The sequence below is a fragment of the Bactrocera neohumeralis genome, chromosome 5 (genome assembly GCF_024586455.1).
Source record: "Bactrocera neohumeralis isolate Rockhampton chromosome 5, APGP_CSIRO_Bneo_wtdbg2-racon-allhic-juicebox.fasta_v2, whole genome shotgun sequence".
NCBI classification, from domain to species: Eukaryota; Metazoa; Arthropoda; class Insecta; order Diptera; family Tephritidae; genus Bactrocera; species Bactrocera neohumeralis.
In genome coordinates, this window is record NC_065922.1 from 13,023,423 (window position 1) to 13,045,994 (window position 22,572).

At 38.4% G+C, this 22,572-nt stretch overlaps 3 protein-coding genes across 4 annotated transcripts in view; 1 reads left to right on the forward strand and 2 right to left on the reverse strand.

Moving 5' to 3' along the window:
- The window catches only part of LOC126760314 (pre-mRNA-splicing factor ATP-dependent RNA helicase PRP16), a 54,682-nt gene extending 40,463 nt beyond the window's left edge, over positions 1-14,219 (forward strand). For both annotated transcript variants that reach the window (XM_050475872.1, XM_050475873.1), the window contains 3 exons: positions 12,270-13,182; positions 13,249-13,390; positions 13,462-14,219. In XM_050475872.1, the coding sequence (XP_050331829.1) occupies positions 12,270-13,182; positions 13,249-13,390; positions 13,462-14,059 (1,653 nt within the window). In that variant the 3' untranslated portion in view covers positions 14,060-14,219. The remainder of the gene's footprint in view (positions 1-12,269; positions 13,183-13,248; positions 13,391-13,461) is intronic.
- A 1,260-nt stretch (positions 14,220-15,479) lies between these two features.
- On the reverse strand, positions 15,480-17,461 carry LOC126758661 (xaa-Pro dipeptidase). Its single transcript, XM_050473013.1, has 2 exons — positions 17,256-17,461; positions 15,480-17,187 (listed from the first exon to the last, which is right to left on the reverse strand). The coding sequence occupies exon 2, from the start codon at positions 17,158-17,160 to the stop codon at positions 15,718-15,720; it is 1,443 nt and encodes a 480-aa protein (XP_050328970.1). The 5' UTR covers positions 17,161-17,187; positions 17,256-17,461; the 3' UTR covers positions 15,480-15,717.
- Positions 17,462-18,737: 1,276 nt separating this feature from the next.
- LOC126758520 (uncharacterized) lies at positions 18,738-20,849 on the reverse strand. The gene has a single exon (XM_050472811.1). It carries the CDS (start codon positions 20,763-20,765, stop codon positions 18,816-18,818), a length of 1,950 nt encoding a protein of 649 aa, XP_050328768.1. The 5' UTR covers positions 20,766-20,849; the 3' UTR covers positions 18,738-18,815.
- Between the last annotated feature and the right edge of the window lie 1,723 nt (positions 20,850-22,572).

The window sequence follows — 22,572 nt, forward strand, 5'->3', positions numbered from 1 at the left end:
GCTGACTTTAATATATTATTATTGGGCAAGCTGATGAATCATAATGATACATACTAATATACATCATATATGTATGTATGTATGTACACATTTGCATTTCATATTGAAAACTCAACCATAAGTTTAAATTTATCTTTGGCATGAAAACTATAACACATTTTTACATATATTCTGTTATTTGATGTTTTTTGTGAATCCTAGAAATTCAACTTTTTACTATCCGATGTCGTTTTGTAAGAAATTCAATTGATACGAGTATAGCATTAACACGCTTCATACCAAAAACTGTAACTAAAATATGTTGAGTCGATCCATACTGAGAAGTTGAGTCCTCCTCAGCCAACACATTGATTTTGAAGCACTTTAACTTTATTGACGTTGTTGTAATAGTCAGAGGTGAATGGACGACGCGGGTGAGGCAAGTTTTTGATGACCTCACAATATTCAATGAAAGCTTGTACCAAACTAAGAAAAATTTTAATCGATTCGGCCGAAACTGCTGCAATTTCACATTCAATATTCGTACAAAGTTCATCAAGCGTTGCTGGCTTGTCGGCATAGACCATAGACTTGACGTAGCCGCACAGGAAATAGTCTAACGGCGTCAAATCGCACGAACGATGCGGCCAATTGTCTGGGCGATTTCGTGAGATAACACGTTCACCAAACATGGTTTCTAATAAATCGATTGTGAAATGCGCTGTGTGGCTTGTGGCGCCGTCTTGTTGGAACCACATATTATCCAAGTCCATTTTTTATCCAATTCGGTCGAAAAATATTCGGTTATCATTAAGCGGTAGCGATTCCCATTTACAGTAACGTGCCGGTCTTGACTATCACAAACAGCAAAGTCAGCAATTTGATTAAACCGTAAAATTTTCGGAATGCAATGGCGACTTCGTGTGGATTGCTGCCTGACCAATAACGCATATTTTGCTTATTGACAAAGCCATTCAGCCAGAAATGAGTCTCATTGCTGAAAATGGCTTTTCGATGTAAATCCGGAGTATTTTCAAGTTGTTGCTCAGCCCAATTCACGAACATACGACGCTTCTGGTGGTCCATCGGCTTCAGTTCTTGCGTCAATTTGATCTTGTTACGATGTAGGCCAACATTTTTCCGCAAAAATCGCCCCGACGACGTCACAGAGATGCCCAGATGCTTGAGAACGACGTGTGAGAGACTGATTTGGATTTTCCTCAGTTGATGCGTTAGCGGCAGCAATTTTCTCGACACTACGGGCACTAATTTGTCTCACTGGCACGGAAATATTTTGTGCTGTGCCTGCGGATTAAAATTTTTCCACTAAACGCTCAATTGTTAATCTGACGGGACGATTATGACGACCATAAATTGGATGTAGCGCTCTTAAAGTTGAGGCCATGACTCCGAATTTCGGTAGTAATTTTCAATAATTTCGACTCGTGTTCGGATCGTATATCTTTCCATGATGGGAGTTACTAAAGCGAAATGTCAAAAGAGCGGGTGGGCCTATCGGTCTACTTTTGTAGCGTCCTTACTGAAAAAATAATTTTATTTTCTGAGACATTCAAGAAGATTTGTATACATACATATATAGTATAGTACATATGTATGTACATACATATGTATAATATCTATCGTTTATGTAGAATATGTACATATATACATACATACATATGTATATATGAATAATATTATTGTAAGTATTATTACGTTCTATCAATAGTCGTTTTAACATTTTATATCCATAAATCATTCCCATCACTGCCTACAAAGAGACTGCACTGTCTATAACGATATTTTTGAAATTGTTTGCTTGTTTACGTTTATTTTTTTTAAGAATAAGCATTTGCTTTAAATGTGTTGACTTTGCTTATTGGCTGTTTTTACAGTATTGACAGTGTATTAATAGTAATATTTGTTGTGAATATGGAAACCTGTTCCAAAAGCCGGCATCCTCACGTGCTGCCAAGTGTGTTTTCACAACAATTAGTGTGTCTTAATGTGTGCCGCCACTCTTTCTTCAATTAACAAATGCGCAAATTTAACGTATTTTACAAATATACAGACATACATATACATATGTACATACATATGTATGTGTGTATATGTATATACATTTGTATATATTTATATGCTACCTACCTACTTAAAGCACTTTGTTGTAGACACGCGGTTGCTCCGATGAGTAATTGCCGTAAATAAATATTGAAAGCTTGGTGCTCCATTCTCCAGTTTCTAAATTTAGCAAAGGAATATTAATAATATTGCCAATAATACTTTTTTAATAAATATTTATATATTTAATAAATATTTTCTTTTTATACATATTTATGTTTATGAATCAAGTCACGAGTTTAAAAAATATAGAAAACGTTAGACAACTAGACACTAATTATAAAACTCGAAAGCGAGCGCGTGGAACTACGCATTGACGTGGGGACGCTGAGAGGTCCCGCAGGCGGGCATCGCAGTGCAAAAATGTTTGGGAAGGTCGCATGAGCGGATTGTTGGAAATGTGCCAATTTCATTTTTTTCTAATTTCCTGCATTTTTTAATTTTTTTTTTTCACGCGCAGAACGCTTTTTATTTAATAGTCAGATAAAAGACGTCAGCTCATAAAAGAATCACAGTGATTTGTTGTTGTTGTTTTTATGCATTTGTTTATTAGTGACTATAAATATATGTATATATACATAAATATGTATGTATGTACGAATATGAGTGTGTGTATTTGTTTGATATATTTATACCCTGAACAGGGTATATTAAGTTTGCCACGAAGTTTGTAACACCCAGAAGGAAGCGTCGGACACCCTATAAAGTATATATGTATGTATATATATAAATGATCAGTATGTCGAGCTGAGTTGATTTGGCCATGCCCATCTATCTGTCTGTCTGTATATATACGAACTAGTTCCTCAGTTTTTAAGATATCGTTTTGAAACTTTGCGAACGTCATTTTCTTTTCAAGAAGCTGCTCATTTGTCGGAACTGCCGATATCGGACCACTGTAACATATAGCTGTCATACAAACTGAACGATCGGAATCAAGTTTTTGTATGGAAATCTTTTGCATTTGAAGGGTTGCTTAAGGTAATACATATAATAATATAATCTCCAAAAAAATTGTTCAGATCGGATTACTATAGCATATAGCTTCTATGCAAACTGAACACAAAGTTACTAAAAGAAATGCACCTGTGAAGGGTATATTAGCTTCGGTGCAGTCGACGTTAATGTTTCTTCTTATGTTTTAAACGAATTTCTTTATTTTTCTTGCTGCCTCAAAATAATTTTATAAAAAGGCGTGAAAATTAGCTGAAATAAATTTGTCTATAATTTATTTTATTATTTTTTTTTATTTTCCTTCTTATGTGTAATTTATTGTGTATTAATACTTATGTACTTACATATGTATAATGCTTATTAATTTAATGGTGTCTATTAATTTGGAATACATTTATTTTTGTATTAACCACCTGACATTGATTTTGCTCAATGGTCATGAAATTCGCAAAATATTTGTGGACGAAAAGGTCCACAAAACATTATAGAAGGAAAAGTTTTAGATTTCCATAAAAAATTATAGAACTTTTCCTTCAATGGAGGAAAGTATGTAGATATTATCGGAATCGAAAAAAATATTCAAGATGGCATAGCTATAATCGTAATAGATACCATTGATGACAATTTTTTTTCAGATCTTGCACGAATGTGGTATGTATAGAGTCTAGCAACAAGAACGGTCATAGATATAATTTCGAAAGAAATAAAGCGCGGTGATGCCGCCATACCATAATCCGCACCAAACGTTCATTTTCAGGTATGCAATTGCGTTTCCTGAACCATACGAGGATATGACTCAATCAAATAGCGACAATTTTGTTTGTTGACGTAGCCATTAAGCCAGAAAAGGGCCTCATCTGAGTAGATGATTTTTCGATGAATGTAAATTTGTGAATTTGTCGGAAACGTGAATTTGCGTAGCAATTTTTGACAATTTCCAAGCGTTGTTCCAAAGTGAAACGTGACATGATGAAATTGCAAGGTTTTCTGAACAAACTGGCATAATTTGACTCATATCCATAAACTAATACCATATGGCCGTCTGGCTGTCAAAAACACGTCATCCTTATTGGTAGATGTGATGTTTATTTCCAAAGTTCTTAATTTCGAACTCACAAAATATCCCACGAGCAAAGTTCACGTTCATGACATTATTGTTGTTCTAGTAGTTGTAGCGGCAGTTAATATTATAAAAATAATTTGTTGACATTTCTTGGTCGGACAAAAATCTGAGTCCATTGCGGTTTCGTGAATTCGATTGTGGTGGAATGGATGCTCATGACGTCGAAACTGAAGTCTAATTGCTTCATTGATTAAAATCAGAGGAGTCACGTTTGCAAAAAGCTTGTCAGGTTGCCTCTAATGTTAAGACTATTTTTTTCGAATGTAGTGGCTCGGTGTAAGATCTAAGCAGATAAGTTATTAAGTCAACATATTATAAAAGATACCTTAAAGTTACACCCAAAGACGAAAAGATCGTGCTGAAGTGTGAAAGAACAATGCAAGACCCTATCTTCTTATTATTTACAAGACTAAAAACACACCATCCTTTCCATATGATTTATCTTCATATGCCTTTTATTGTTTGCAAAAGTGAAAATAATCATGAAAGGACAGAGATTCGCTACCATTTCGAAGACAAACTCTAAGAGAGTTAAAGACTAAAGAAAAATCTCGAGGTTGATAGAGAAAAAAATATAAAATGTACATATTTTTATCAAAAGCGCTTTGAGATTTGGAAATATGTTGAAACAGAATTTGTATGTATTAACGGGTAAATAAAATATTTAAAAAAAAAAAGTTCAAATTTTTGCTGAATACATACTGTATGGACTATTTAGAGACTATATTTCTTCTACTCAAAAATATGCTCATTTGTCGGAACTACAAATATTGGCTCCCTATAGCACTTAGCTGTCATACATAATCGATCAAAGACAAGTGCTTGTATGGAAAACTTTTTTATTTGACGAGCGATCTTCACAAAACTTTCTATAGTTAATTTTCTGAGACATAAGTATATTTTCCCGAAAAAGCGTTCAGATCGAATCACTATAGCATATAGCTGTCATACAAACTGAATGAGCAAAAACCAGACCTTGTATCGAAAACTTTTTTATTTGACGAGATATCTTCATGAAATTTTGCATGGTTTATTGATTAGAGCAACGTTGCAAACTCTGAAGGAATTGTTCAGATCGGACCACTATAACATATAGCTGTCATACAAACTGAACGATCAAAATCAAATTCTTCTATGGAATATTTTTGTGAAGGGTATTATAGAGTCCGTGCAAACGAACTTAATGTCTTTTTTTGCTTTCTTTATTATACCCTGAACAGGGTATATTAAGTTTGTCACGAAGTTTGTAACACCCAGAAGCAATCGTCGGAGACCCTATAAAGTATATATATAAATGATCAGTATGTCGAGCTGAGTCGATTTAGCCATGTCCGTCTGTCTGTCCGTCTGTCTGTATATATACGAACTAGTCTCTCAGTTTTTAAGATATCGTTTTGAAATTTTGCAAACGTCATTTTCTCTTCAAGAAGCTGCTCATTTGTCGGAACGGCCGATATCGGACCACTATAACATATAGCTGCCATACAAACTGAACGATCGCAATCAAATGCTTGTATGGACAACTTTCACATTTGACAAGATATATTCACGAAATTTGGTATAGATTATTTTTTAAGGCAACAATGTAATTTCCGAAGAAATTGTTCAGATCGGTTAACTATAGCATATAGCTTCCATACAAACTGAACACATAGTTACTAACAGAAATGTACCTGTGAAGGGTATTTAGCTTCGGTGCAACCGAAGTTAACGTTTTTTCTTGTTTTATTCATATTTTTGACATACTGACACACTGTACCCATTCATGCTTATTAGCAAAAAATATAGTAAAATTAAAATTGCTAATTTCCCATTTTCAGTATATCATATGAATATATACACATATCCACGATATAAGCATAAGTACATACATATGTGTGCGTGTATGTATGTACGCACATATGTAGGTGTGTTTTTAGTTATGAATATATGTGTATGTGCATATAGACTAAGTATGTATCTGTGTTATAAAATATTGTATGTATTTAAAAGCAACTCGTGATAGCTTGTCTTATTTTTGTCTAATGTGTTTTTTTTCATTACATGTACGTACATACATATGAATATTTGTGTATAGATATGTATGCTTATTGTATGTATCTATATATGCACATATGTACATACATACATACATATACATACATATGTATGTAGATATGTACATATATATTTTTTTATACTTTTTAATTTCGTACGTTTCATTGCAAATCTTTCGCTTATTTGCAAAATAAAATTTTACAAGTGGCCTCATGATATACATACATACATATGTATGTATGGAGATAAATGTATTTATGTATATACATATGTGTATGGTATAAGCTCATTTGCCGACGTAATTTTCGTGAATTATACACATAAACATTTTTTTTTATTGTGTTGAGACATTGAAAATTTTGTTTATGTTCTTTTCGCCATTGGCGCCATTTACCGACTAGCTACGTAAATATATACAGTGGCTCCAAGCCAAAGTCGGACACCGTAGAGAAAAATGTTCTTTCCTAAAAATATTTGAACCAAAGCAGTTCGAAAAAAAGGTAAAATATTTTTTCAATTACTTATTTATTTCAGTTCCAAAATATAAAAGCAAAACATATAAATTAATTCAGTATTATAAAATATTCTACTAAAACATTAAATAAGAGCAAATTCAATGCACAAGCCAAACTCGGACAGTCAACAAGTTTTTTGAAATTTCGATATATATTTTAAAAACTAATATTTTGTATGAAGACCTTTATTTTTAATAACCATTTTGAGCCGGTTAGGCATTGATTTAACTAATTTTTCGCAAAAACTAGGTTCGATTTTTTCCCATTCTTGTAATAAGATAGATTTCAAATCGTTTTTGCTTGATACGGAATGCTGTCGAATTTTTGTGTTAAGATAGTCCCATAAATTTTCGATCGGATTAATATCTGGACTTTGGGGTGGCGTTTCCAGAACATGGGGGCAATTATAAAGTAACCAAGAACGCACTTTGTAGGCCTTGTGCTTTGGATCATTGTCTTGATAGAAATACCAATTATCACTGAGATCCAATTTTTCAAGACTTTTTGGTAAATTTTCTCTTAAAATGTTAAGATAGTCATTCTGATTCATTATTCCTTCAATAAAATGCAAAGACCCTGGTCCAGAAGCCGAAAATGAACCCCAAACCATTACCGATCCGCCACCATGTTTAACAGTTGGTCTCAGATTGCGCAGTTGCAGCTCCTCATTTGGTTTCCGCCAAACATATGGTTTTCCATCGGAGCCAAAAATATTAAATTTACTTTCGTCAGTAAACATAACATTTTTCCAGGACGAAAAATCCTTATTTTCATGTTCTTTTGCAAATTTTAATCGGATGGTCTGATTTCGTTTGCTGATCAACGGCTTTTGTCGGGCCTTTCTACCATTTAGATCAGCTTCATGAAGTAGATTTCTAATAGTAGATGCACTAGATTTCTTCCCCAACTCATTTTCAGCTATAACAGCTAACTTTGGTGCGCTAAGGAAAGGATTATCTTTAACCTTTCGCAACAGGTATCGCTTATCTGCATCTGTAAAAATCTTGTTGTGTGCAGCTTTAAGCTTGTTTTCCACTTGTTTGTTGGTTTTGAAGCGCTTAATTATATCGTGGACAGTAGAACGACTTCTGTCAACAATTTCCGCAATTTCACGCACGGATTTTCCATCGTTGGAATGCTTAATAACCAACTTTCTGAATTCAATACTGGTTTGGCCTCTTTGCCTAGACATTTTCAAATCACAAATCGTAATTCCAACTATATATATATTAAAAAAACTATCAGGGAATTCCCGTTAGTCAGCCAAACACTCTACTTGAAGTTGGTTGCAATTCTTTGACAGAGTTGCATTTATTTAGAGGATAGTTGCCACTGTCCGAGTTTGGCTTGTGCATTGAATTTGCTCTTATTTGATGTTTTAGTAGAATATTCTATAATACTGAATTAATTTATATGTTTTGTTTATATATTTTGGAACTGAAATAAATAAGTAATTGAAAAAATATTTTACCTTTTTTCCTAACTGCTTTGGTTTAAATATTTTTAGGAAGCAACAAATTTTTCTACGGTGTCCGACTTTGGCTGGGAGCCACTGTATGTATGCATGTTTGTTTTTGTTTTGACTGCTCGTCTGCCATATTTTAGCGCATTTCCTCTTCTTTGTATTGTCATAGCGCGCGGAAAAACTGTATCGAAAGCATACAAACTGTCGCATTTTTGCACAAATTTGCTCAATATAAATCGTTGAGGGCAAGTATTTTTATCTGCAATAAATATTTTCGCGTCTATATTGAAGATTGTTTATACATACATAAGTATGTACATACATAGTACATCTACATATGTATGTATGTATATTTATATGTATGTGTGTGTTTGCACATATTTGCAATACAGCTTCCGAGTACAAGCCTCCATTTCGGAACATTGCTTTTCCATCAACAGTGTTTACACCACAAACAATTTGCATGCGATTCGCGTAAGCGAATTCCACTGAAAAGGCCCGGCTGCTTCCTGCCATTCTTATGAATGAAGAAACTCATAGTTTTGTAGGAAATTTACTGCTCTATAAAAATGGTCTACTATGATTTTTCGATTAAGTTAAGCGTTTACGAGATATTCATCGTCAAACATCAATGCATATTAAGGTGGATCAAAAAAAAAATTTTTTTTTTTCGTTTGGTACTCTGAAAAATAGGTTCCTAGACACCTCTTAAGAAAGCCTATAAGTTTCATCATTCATAATAATTTTTTTTCATTGAGTTATAAAATTCATAAGAAATGAAAAATTTTCCCAAAAATAGTCAAATTTCAACCGTTAATATCTTTTAAACGGTTGGGTTTACGAAAAAATCATAAGAGACCATATTTTAGAGCATTCAATTTCCTACAAAACCTAATTAACAAAATATTTTTTCAAGTAGTTGGAAGCGAGATATAAATTTTTCTATCTGATAATAAGAAAAAAATAGAAAACCGTTAGGCGGAGGACCTTCCCGTTACAATTAAAAACTCATATTTGGAGAGGCTTTCTTAGAGGTGTCTAGGAACCTATTTTTGCGAGTACCAATTGAAAAAAAAATTTTTTTTTGAATCACCCTAATGTACATATGTATGCGTGTGTTGCCTCAATAACACACCTTCCAAATACACACACACATACATTCGTACATACAAGATCTAAACAATAACCACTGCTTGCTTGCTTTCTTTTGTTATTACTGCATTTTTGTTGTTGCTTTTGGCATTACTATCAATGATTGCCGAAGAGGTCACAACAAAAGACTCGGCATTGTCATTCAAATAAGTATACACAATGAGCTTGAAATGTGTGCGTGTGCGTTTATTACGGCAAATAAGAACAAATTTGTGAGAAATACATACACACATACATGTATACACCTTAGTACTTACAAATCTAGCTGAGTACTTTTGTGTTGTTGGTGATTTCTTATTGGTATTTACCCACAGCCCAAGTCCATGCCTACGTGCCTTCTCGCATGTGCCCCTGGAGCGCGCACTGCCACCACTTTTTCTTCTTCTTATTTTACTTTAAACATACCGACGCATCTATGCACATACAACTAGCGTACACACCCCTTTGGTGTGGTGAATTCGGCATGCATTGCTTTTTTTTAATCCAACAACTTTTTTTTTTGAATTTTCTCTTACTTGCCGAGCGAAGTTCGTTTGACCCGTGTCGTGTTCATGCAAATATGCTTCGTGTATGGCGAAGAGCAAGGATTTTATACACAAATACTCGCGCATGTATGTATGTACATGCATATGTAGCTCCAGCACGAAAGCTTTGTTATTCGTCAGCTTGGTGCTCCTTTGTTTTTGTGTGTGTTTTATTAACTTTATTTTCGTTTAATTTTCACCACAAAGCTAAGGACTCTGCCGGAGACTGTACATTCCTGTGTCGCGTTATTTGATTACACATGTACATTTACTTGTGTGTGCGTGTGTATATTACGAATTAAAGTTGCAGTGTAATCTGCACATAGTCACATATACATACATACTTACATATATAGCCATACAGTTATAGTAAATACATAATCCACGTGTTGCCTTGACCTAATACACACTATGCTAAGATGCTGACATTGCAGCATACAGCTGTTGGTAGTTCAATATTTCGTTTGTCGCGCGAAATCAACTAGATTTTGGTACACCAAATTTGACATTGCAGTCTAGACATACACATATACAGATAGCCATACATACAAATCTATGTATGTATGTATATAAATGTGTATCTAATGAAGTTCATCAAGAGCTGAAGCTTATTCAACTGGCCACTAAAAGCATGAAACCCCTTTTGTTTGCTGAAAAATGAATTTGTTGTCGATTTAGCTAAACCTTTAAGGATTGCAGGCGATAAGAAAGCAGAATTAACGGCGCGGATGTTGAAGCCAATGATATCAATATCATCGAGGTACGCCAGCAGCTGTACACTCGTATAGAAGATTGTACCTGCTCAATTAAGCTCTGCTGCTCGAATTATTTTCTCCAACCGTAGATTGAAGAAGTTGCACGATAAGTAGTCGCCTTGTCTGAAACCTCGTTTGGTATCGAACAGATGTCTTGCCCGATTCTGGCGGAGCTTTAGGTATTGCTCAACGTCAGTTTACACAGCCGCATTAGTTTTGCGGGGCTTTTTCGGGCTTAAAGCCACACCGATAAGGTCCAAGCCCAAGTCCAAAAAGTTTGTTGACGGTAGGCTTTAATCTTTCACACAATACGCTCGATAGGATCTTATATGCGATGTTAAGAAGGCTTATCCCACGGTAGTTGACGCAGATTGTGGGCCTTTTTTTGTGGATTGGACAGAGCACACTTGAATTACAATCGTCGGGCATGCTTTGCTCTCAGAGACTGCAAGTAGAGTAGAAATCGCTCGGCTGTCTGTTGTAATTGCAGCTTCTCGACGTCGAACCTTTCTTGTGTTTGTTGACGTGCGTTTTTTGCTGCACAGAGGCGGGTGCGTATCTTGGCTGCAACAAAATAGTGGTCCGAGTCGATGTTAGAACCTCGAAGCGTACGCACATTTAAAACACTGGAGACATGTCTTCGTCTATCACAAAATGATCGATCTGGCTGGGGGTTCTTCGATCCCGAGACAGCCAGGTAGCTTGATGAATTGTCTTATGCTGGAATCTAGTACTACAGATAACCAAATTTCGGGCCCCGGCGAAGTCGATCAGCCTCAATCCATTTAGGGAGGTTCCATCATGGATGTTGAATATACCGAATGTTGTGTCAAAGATACCTACTTTGCCCGCCCAGGCGTTAAAGTCGCCAAGCACGATTTTGACATCGTGTCGGATTCAGCTAATCTTTAGCCACATCGTCCTTCTTTTCCGTCGGGGCGTGGGCGCAAATCAGCGATATGTTGATAAACTTCGGTTTGATGCAGATTGTGGCTAGACGTTCATCCACCATGTGAGTGCCAGTTAACGGCGACGGAGTCTCTCTTCCACCACGAATCCCACATTCAATTTTCGCTTCTTTATATGGCCGTTTGCAGTGGTCGCCATCAAAAGGAGGGTATCTCATCCGAGACTGTAAACAAATCTTATATTTTCCAAAATACAGTAATGGTTTTTAGACCAGTTTGCTTAATTGAATTCCTGTTTAGGGTTATATTGAGGTAGTACTGCTTAGATTCAAAATATGATAAGATCTGATGAGCTCATCAGTTCTTTAATACATCTATGGAAAGGATGTTTCCTATTCTATTTTTTATCTATTTTACATCCATAATGGCTAAATGAGAGTGTAACGGCTTTAACGGCTTAAATGGTTTGTAGATAATCCAGGCCTCTATGGCGCAGACATCCCCATTAAACACCATTAACATCCCTGAAAACTAAAAGTTCTGTTATTAAAAAGCATTTGGGAAAAAAATCCCACAGAAAATTTCGAGAATTTTTGTGTAGATTTTCGTACTTTATTCCTATGTATGTATGTATATATCTATAGCTCCAAATCTTTGATACTCATATAATTCTATAATGATAATGTCATTCTAACTTCTTATGTTTTTCTATGTCTCTCCTTCTCTCTCTTTCCAGATCGTTGCCCGTCGCCATGATCTCAAGCTGATCGTCACTTCCGCCACGATGGATTCCACGAAATTCGCCACATTCTTTGGTAATGTACCGAACTTTACCATACCCGGACGTACATTCCCCGTCGACGTGATGTTCAGTAAAAATACTTGTGAGGACTATGTGGAATCGGCGGTCAAACAAGCACTACAAGTCCATCTTACGCCCAACGAGGGTGATATGCTATTATTCATGCCCGGTCAAGAGGATATCGAAGTCACTTGTGAAGTGTTGGCCGAACGTTTGGCAGAAATCGACAACGCACCCGAACTATCCATACTACCGATCTACTCGCAATTACCCTCCGATCTTCAAGCGAAAATATTTCAAAAATCACCTGAAGGCTTACGCAAATGTGTGGTCGCCACAAATATCGCGGAGACCTCATTGACTGTTGACGGTATTATCTATGTCATCGATTCGGGTTATTGTAAACTAAAAGTTTACAATCCGCGTATCGGTATGGACGCACTGCAGATTTATCCCATTTCGCAAGCGAATGCCAATCAACGTTCGGGTCGTGCCGGTCGTACAGGTCCCGGACAGGCGTTCCGCCTCTACACGCAGCGCCAATACAAGGAAGATCTACTGCCGCTGACTGTGCCCGAGATACAACGTACCAATTTGGCGAACACGGTGTTGTTGCTGAAATCGTTGGGCGTTGTGGACCTGCTGCAGTTCCATTTCATGGATCCACCACCACAAGATAATATCCTCAATTCGCTGTATCAGCTGTGGATACTTGGCGCTTTGGACCACACTGGCGCATTGACACCGCTCGGCCGGCAGATGGCCGAATTTCCGCTCGATCCGCCGCAGTGCCAAATGCTGATCGTCTCCTGTAAAATGGAGTGCAGCGCTGAGGTGCTCATCATAGGTAAGCATGTGCTAGGTAGTCAGCTAAGACATTTTCATATAATACTTGTATTTCCCCCTTTTGCAGTATCCATGCTTTCTGTGCCCTCCATTTTCTACCGCCCCAAGGGACGCGAGGAAGAAGCTGATGGAGTCCGAGAGAAGTTCCAAGTACCAGAATCGGACCATCTCACCTACCTCAATGTGTACCTACAGTGGAAGCAGAATAAGTAAGTATTTGGATCTACTTTCTTCTATTCATTTACTAACATACTTCAATTTCTTTTCCACTCTCACACAGTTACAATTCTAGCTGGTGCAATGAGCACTTCATACACGTCAAGGCCATGCGTAAAGTGCGTGAAGTTCGCCAACAGCTCAAGGACATTATGATACAGCAGAAACTCAATGTGAAATCCTGCGGCACCGATTGGGACATTGTACGCAAATGCATTTGCTCGGCGTATTTCTATCAAGCAGCGCGTCTCAAAGGCATCGGCGAGTATGTGAACTTGCGTACCGGCATGCCGTGCCATCTTCATCCCACCTCTGCGCTCTATGGACTCGGCACCACACCCGATTATGTGGTCTATCATGAGCTCGTGATGACCGCCAAAGAGTATATGCAATGCGCCACCGCTGTCGACGGTTATTGGTTGGCCGAATTGGGTCCCATGTTCTTCTCTGTTAAGGAGACCGGTCGCAGCGGGCGTGAGAAGAAGAAGCAGGCGGCCGAACATCTAAAGGAAATGGAGACGCAGATGCAGTTGGCGCAAGAGCAGATGGAAGAACGCAAATTGCAAGCGGCCCAACGTGAGGAGCAAATGACGCCGAAACAGGAGATCATAACACCTGGTGGCGCCACGCCCAGACGCACGCCCGCGCGTATAGGCTTGTAATTGTTGCAAGTTCGCAGACAAGCAAACATGTGTGTGTGCTTATTGACTCGTGTTACGTTTGTTATGTCCTTGGAGGGTGTGTTCTCTGTGTTCACTAGACCAATTTAATAATCTGTATTTAATGATTGAAATAAAGTGAATTACGAAGGTGTGTTAAAAATCGGACTTGGATTTTTTATCGAACATTTCGTGTAGCCGGGATGTTATGGGAACGGTTGGGAATACGACTTCAATCCAAATGGCTTTTCTGCCGCGGTATTGGATGTACTGATAGCACAAATCCATATAACGATATTGATCTATGATCTTGAGTGATATTTTGGATATATGGCAATATTCTCCGAAAATCTGAAGTCGATCTCAAAAATATTTTCGGACATATGTACGTATTTGGACATAACCTTAAATGTGTTTTTCTCGAAACCCTATTTTCACAGTTTAGAATCAACATCTAGACCTATTTTTCGGGAGATCGGGATTTTTCGGAATTTCAAGCAAATTATTATCTTAAGTAGTTTTTCGAAAAATAGTTCCTTCCAATAATTTGCACTCTTTCGTTCGTGTGCACAATTTCCATTAAACATGTGATAAATTCATTTCAATGAATACTTATTTCCTCGATTTATTGTTGTCTTTATATTGACAGTTAATTTTTTATGACCTTTATAGCGCTATAAATTCGTTGGAGTAGACAAGCACGTCAAGTCTACAATCTGTGAGATTTTATGAACATTGTAATAGCTGAAAAGATACTGCTGACTTTTTCTATTAGGAAAAAGTATGGAAATTTTCGAAATTCACACAAAAATATATTACGACCTATTATTTTACTAAAGAAGGATGAAGTCATATGTAGAAGTTCACGCAAGCGAGGAAAGTTCTCTGATTGCCAATCACTTGGAAATGGCCAGAAACGATTCTTTTACATATGGCTCAAGAAGCTTCCGACTTCTGGCCTTAGATCAAGTATACTCTGGATAGCCAAAGAACACCCTCTGGTCCGACCCCGTCGAAACAGCACGTTTCCTGGGCCTTCCGTTAGATGACGTCGACGACAACACAAGTGACCCTTACCAGCCTAACGGGGATTAGATATTCCGTTAGAACAACAACAGCAGAAGGCAAACCATCCCTCCACAGGGTTTTGCGCTGGGTTTGGGACCCGCCACGAAAAAAACGCCTCCAATGAAGACTAAACAGACTAGAAAAAGAAATTTCGTGCATTAAAAAATTTTCAATATGGGTTTAAGATTACATTTTTTTATTTTTCAATCAAAAATTTAAAAAATATTTTTAACTAAGATTCTCGGGATTACAAAAATTATTAATTCTAATTTTTATTCTGTTATTTTTTTTATGAATTTAACTAAACTTTAACCAAACTGCAACTCTGGTTCCAAAGTAAAACAAAAGTAAACAATTATTAAAAAAGTTAGACTTTTCTTTATTCAATATACAATAGCAGAGCTCAATAACAAAAATATATAATGTAGACATCGTAAATTTCCAATAGGGAATATATACAAACATATATGTTAAAGCATTTGTTTTTTTTTTCATTTAAGGTATACAAGTGTAAATCATTCACAACAATCTAATCTACACGAAACAATCGATATATAACGTGCTAGATAATTGCTTGCCAGGCAACAGCTTGCTTATTCCTTGCGATTAGCCATGGTCTGCTCGATTTCCTCCACGGTGCGTGGTACTTTGGCGAAATTCTCACAACCGACATCTTTAATCAGGACATCGTCTTCTATGCGGACACCGCCGAATTTGCGGAAACGTTCATACACTTCTTTCACGATGAACCTGTTCAGATTGGGATCGGCAAGTGCACGATCCATTAGATATTCAATGAAGTAGCAACCCGGTTCGACGGTTACGTACATGCCCGCTTTCAAAGTGCGTGCGAAACGCAATTTACACAGCCATGGTTCAGCTGGGCGTTCTGGGTGCCCTGTTAGGTAGCCACCAACATCGTGCACATCCAAACCGAGTAAATGACCCAGACCATGCGGTTGGAAAATGCCCGCCAAACCAGCGTCAAGCATATCCTCTACTTCACCTTTAAGCATGCCACCTTCTTTCAACTTTCTTAGCATAACACGACACGCCAACTTGTGCATATCCACCCAAGAGACGCCTTCGCGTGCTTCCGTCAGCACAGCGTTTCGCCCAGCCAAGACGGCATTATATATAAACTTTTGATCTTCGGTGAATTTGCCATTTGCTGGGAAGCTGCAGGTTATATCAGCTGCATAACCGCAATAATTTGCGCCCATGTCGAATAGGCACATGTCACCATCACGTACTGGCCCGTCATTTGGTGCACCCGCGTGACCGTAGTGCAGCACCGCTGAATTCACACCACTACCACAAATGCAAGTGTACGAGGCGTGCCGACAGCCACCAACAGCGTAGGCGTGATGCAAAAATACAGCCTCACCTTCATACTCTGAACGTCCTGGACGCATAAATTGCATGACACGTATGTGCGCATCCGAAGACACTTTTGCGACATAACGCAAAACCTCAATCTCTTCGGGTGACTTGATGACGCGACATTCAGCTATCACTGGGTGCAAGATTTCACAATCGACAATATATTTTTCGATCCCTTCAAAACGTGCTGGTTTGGATACTATGCCACTGTCCGTGTTGAGCCCACTCAATGTCAGTATGACGGAAGGTTGTGCGCTCGCGAAGAATGAATTTAATTCGTCCACATAACGCACCTCATCTACCTCATACATTCGTTTGAATTCCTCACATGTATACAATTTTCCCATCCAAGTGGCATACTCTTCTGGTAAACGCGGCACAAATAAATTGGATATGCCAGTATGAATATTCAGTACACCATAGCAACCAGGCTCCTTGACGCCAAACAAATACTGGAAATAGGACTCCTGACGGAAAGGATAACTCACATCCGTATCGTTGAAGCTAACATCGTCGCCGCCAGCCAGTAAAACATGAGCTTTTGGTTTAATAGAACTATGTTGCTTCAGTGCAGCGCACAATTTCTCTCGGTTTTTGCGGAATAGTGACATTGGCACAGAGTGCGTCAGTGGACCCAAACGAAAGGAGGCCATTTTGTTGTGACTTTGCTTTGTTTAGTACTGTAAAAAAAACTAGCCGTAAATTGTAGTGCTATTATTTATATGTAAGTTTTTCTGCTATCACTTACGTCTGCGTAGTTAGAACTTCAAACCGCAACTGGATTTTATTCCCGTATAACTTTTATCTCGTTTTCTGTGGTTCTCCACTTAATATTCCAATGGTTTTATTGCACTTCAGCTAATCAGTAAACTGGATGGAATACACAAGTTGTAATCGACAACGGAGAAACTTTGTCTGTTTTATATTTTATTTTTGTTATTGTTTTGAATTCATTTTGTTTTTGTACATTCAGCTGATTAGAGCTGGGACTATGATTTTGTGTTAGTTATGACAAATTGGCAATTTCTGAACGATAATTTATCGATAACGAAATATCGAAATGCTGAGAAAGGAAATTACATATATAATGGAAATATAGTATATTCTTGACTGAATAAATTTAAGAATATTATTTATTTTAATGCATGATTCCGCTAAAATAACAGAAGATAGGTCTCTGCTCTAACCAACAAGTCGATAAACTTTCTAGTGGACAATTAAATAGTAATTAATTGTATTCGTAAACGATAAGACGGACCAGTTGGCCACTAGAATCGATCCAGTTGGACTCCAGAATTGACCTTGAGATATCGAACATATGTACATAAATACAGCGTGCAACGCATGACTTAACCACCTCCTGCTAACCCTACTCATCTGACACCCCACTCCCTATGGTTCGATCCCGTCGAAACAGCACGTTTCATGGGCCAACTTCGATGACAACTTTCTATTCCATACCAACCTAACGTGGATTAGATACCCGGTACAACAATTCGCCTGCTCGGGGGCAAACAAGAACACAATTTTCCTAATCTGACCTGTATTATTGAGCTCTTTTAAGGATTGCTTGAAGCAATGAGCCTCAGAGAAAAAAAAATCAAGTTTCGGAACTCTAGCAACACAGAGTATACCACAAAGGTACTGCGGAAAGGTGTTCATGGTGAACAGATCAAAAAGGTTCTACTTCTATTCAGTAGGGAACTAAGTAATTTTTTAGGGGCCATCAAAGGGCACCTACACCTAAGATCTCATCTTGAGAAAATTAGTCAAGTGAAATCGATAGAATGCAGAGCACAGGCGAAGGATGATGAGACTATTTTATCAAATTCACTAAGTTGCTAGATACAGCTTAATTGGTTACCACTCGGAAACACAATGGACCTGATGGTCTTCCGTATCCCTTTTCAACAAATTCAATTCAAATTTTGTTTAAATTTTTCAACCAACCGCTTCAACAAATTATACTAAGCTTATAAGAAAGCTCTCTTAATCCGAATTGTACTATACTTACTTGAACCACAAATGACACCCGACAGATGACAGTTGTCATTAATACAATAGACCCAAATAAAACTTCAGCTTTTTTAAGTGCCAATTCCAAGTCTCTACATTTATTCAGCTTGATCCAATTTTTCGTTTGAAAAGGAATAAATCCAAAAATAAAATATTGAATGTTGAAATCCCTAGAACTATACTAGCACATATAAATTTAGATAAGCTGAGTATCGACAAAAATATTTAAAGAGCCTATAACGGAATGAAACTGAAAGACGCTAGCTTTAAGGATCTACGCAAAATTAAGGTCTTATCTTTTACTGATCACGACTTTTTCGAAGTGTTCCTTGGCGGTGTGAGTAGTGTGGGCGCCGCCCGCGTGTCGTGGCACACACATGCGCATCGAAACCCTCTGCTGGTTAAGCCAGGCATTCGGTGCATGTGGGAAATCATCCTTTCGATAATAGCCCATAATGCCTGACTTGCGTATCGAACCGATTTCGTAGGTGATGAGTGGGCTCAACAAATTCGAGGCGTGCGCATTTGGCAGTTTTGCCACCTTCGACTTCTCCATCGTACGCATGACACATGTCGTGTCGCAGGAGATGCAGGCGAGATCCTGCAGCACCTTTATACGTGCACCCGCGGCGGCGCACTCGTCATTTGTGGCGTCCATATACTTGCGCAGTGTCTCCTGCAGCCCTTGTATTTGTGCCTCTATCTTCTCCTTAAATCTGTTCAATATATCATCTACAGATGCCAAACCGAGTGTTATCCTTATATTATCCATGGCCTGATACATATTCTTATCGTTGGTTTTGATTTGATTTTGAACTTCGGTGAATTTCTTATCCAAACGGCATTGGAACTCTTGCATCTGCTCGTTGGAGACTTTACGTTGCAATTGATTGTAGTCGACTTTATCAGCTAGTAGTATCTCAATTTCACTCTTATCGATCTTATCATTCATTATTTCATCTATGGTCTTGGTGAGCTCATCAATGGTCTCGCTGTAATTAACGTTTTTCGATTCCATGCGATCGGTAGCCTCTTTCAAACTGGTTACATAAAATTTCAAATCTTTAAGCTGTTCTTGTAGCTCGGCGATCAGCCTTGTGGTACGTTGACAATCCTGTTCGAGTATGGTGGCAGTAATTTCATTGACTTTATTCGTTAGCATACAGAACTCTGACTTGAGATCCATCAGCTGATCCAATAGCTTTTCGGGTGAGTAGCAGAGATGGGCATCTAAGTCGTATTCTTCTTGTGTTGGCCGAACTGCTGGTGGTACCGTAATATGTGAGGTCAGTGGCGATTTGTAGGAGGGATCACTGTGCATGCTTTCCTCCTCAACTTCCTCATCCTCAACTCCATCTTCCACACGATCCAAGTCGGGATCGAAGTATGTACCGTCTATCCGAAAACCATATGCATTTTCTATATATGTATTCTCCTTTTGTATGGCAATCATTTTCTTCACTAACGATTGCAATTGTTCTATTTGCATGGGTGTGGCTCTCTTTTGCACCGTTACAGAAACGACAATACGCACAAGTTCCATTACCAGTTCAAGTTGGTCCTTCATAATGGTAATGCCACGATAGACGGAACTCGTTAATTGCTGATGTTCTAATTGTATAGCAAGATCAATTTCTTCACCCGAAGTTTTTGCTTCGACCGGTTGATCGAATACCTCCTCGCCAGTTGCTGGTACAATTTCTAGCTCTATTGGTTTGTCAATTGATTGCTTTGCCGCTGGTGGCGCTGTCGGTTCAGGTGGTGCCTCTAACTGTCCTTCTTCCACTACTTCTTGCTGAGGTTCCTCTTGAATATTTTGCGCTTCTTCACCGCCTTCCGTTCCTTCGCCGCCTTCCCCTCCTTCACCACCTTCCGCTTCTTCAATTTCTGTACCTTCAGCAGTTGCAGTATCGTCGGGATCAGCGCCGCCCGTCTCTCTTTTACGATTGCGTTTCATCAACGGCTTTGACGATTCCTTGGCATGACGTAGCGTGGAGCCTTTACTATGTGCAAAAGAGACTGAGCCCTGATATTGATCACACGAATCACTGCCGAACTTGCCACTGCTCATAACTATCGAAACATTTTCGTACTTCGTGTTGTCCACAGGTTCATCGATAAGATTCAGCTTTTCGGCGAATGAAAAAAGTAAAAAATGCAGCGCGTAAAAATTTACATGTCCTGGCTCCGGTGAACCGATAGCCAGATCGATAAGTTGTCGAAAATTCAGTTCTGTTGACATTGTAACTTGTAAAGCTTAAGAAAATAATTTATTTGATATGGAAAATGTTCTAAAAAAATATGTTCTCCGAAAACTATTATTCTATTTCTGTTGTCAAATTTGAAATGTAATTCAATTTCTTGAAAATTTATAATTGAATCATGATTACGAATACTTCAGAAAGTAAAAGCTTTAAGCACAGATATGTATTTTTAAGTAGTATAAATCTTAAAAGAAGAAATCATGAAACTGTAGATACATGGGAGGAGTTGTGGGATCAATATCGACAGAAAATTTTACTTACATTAGTACGTATGTACAATCAGATTTAGAATGATAGAGCCCATAGTAACATAAAACATTTAGACAATATTCTTACAACATATCGGTCACAATACAGGATTTGTCCGGAACGTAATAGGACTGACTTTCTTCCGCCGCGACTGTACTTCGGAGCGTGCGCGCACCAACTGGATTCGGTAGAGCATGTTCCCAACTAACGAACGGCTGGTCGGTTGTCTCCGAGCACCTTGAGAGTCAGGACAAACATTTTCGCGCGACGTGTTTCTGTGAGTGGTGCAAGCCGAAAATGCAGCGTTCGTTAGAGCAGAGAGGTTCTGGGTGAAACTCGGTAAATCTGCAACAGTGACGTTTGATATGATCGGTGGCACCAGGTCTTTTTGGGGGGCCGGGAAGAGGTCGCTGATGAAGACCGTGCTGGGAGACCTGCGACTTCGACAAACACAGACAATGTGACTCGTGTGCCGAAAGTTTTGAGCCCAGACCGTTGGCTAAGTGTTCGTTTAATTGCCCAGGTGTTAAGTTAATCAATTTTTGTGGTTTATGACATTGTGATGGAGCACTTGAACATGCGCAAGGTGTGCGCGAAGATAGTCCCAAAAGTGCTCACTGACGACCAGAAATTGCGGCGAGTGGAAGTGTGCTAAGAAAATTTGAGCTTGTATGAAAGTGACCCCCAATACTTCCGCAGCCGCCCTACAGCCTAGATGTGGCCCAACGGAGTTTTTTTGTTTCCTTGCCTGAAGCCTATTCCGGAGAACGCCTTCCGTGACATCTTCAATGCTCGGAAATCACGCTTGCAGCGCTTCAACAACGCAGAAAGAGCCTAGTTTGAAAGTTTTCAAAGAATTATAACGATTGGTTCAAATAAATTTTTTTAAATCGACTCAGTCCTATTACTTTCCGGACAAACCCTGTAGGTTTTGGCACCAAAGTCAGTACTTGTATTTTTTATGGGGGAGAAGAATTAGATGTGATCTAACTTCAAAGCAAGGCAGCACAAAATACCAATTGGCACTCGATAGAAGAGATTGTGGGAACATGATGGGAATACTAACTGGTCACTGTCTGGTTGCGACACACGCCCTCAGATGGGGCTGACAGATCGAAAAGACAGCAGGAAATGTCTAGAGCATCACTTGTGCACTTGTCCCGCATTGGCAAGACTACGCTGTAAGCATCTGGGGTCCCCGCGGTATGAAACACTGGAGGAGGTAACGATTGTGAGGCCGCAGACTCTGTTAAAATTTGCGTCAAGCGCAGACATCCAAGAGGATGACCACTCTTCTTGGACCTAGCAATATAAATCCATCTGGTATTACAAAAGACCAAAACTGGTTTATGCGTGGCTTATTGGCCTACCAGAATAACGTAACCTAACCTAACTTGAAAGCACAATATCGAAAATTAGAGACTATTAAACCAAGAGCCATTAATATCAAGCCTGCTATAAATCTTTTGTTTAGATTTGTTAGAGAAGCCGTGAGGAAAGAATATTTTCTGTTTTTGATTCACGTCTGCCGATTCT

What these genes read in the sequence shown, in the direction of transcription:
- LOC126758661 (XM_050473013.1), bottom strand. Translation starts at nt 17,160, where the DNA reads ATGGCCTCCTTTCGTTTGGGTCCACTGACGCACTCTGTGCCAATGTCA.
- LOC126758520 (XM_050472811.1), bottom strand. Translation starts at nt 20,765, where the DNA reads ATGTCAACAGAACTGAATTTTCGACAACTTATCGATCTGGCTATCGGT.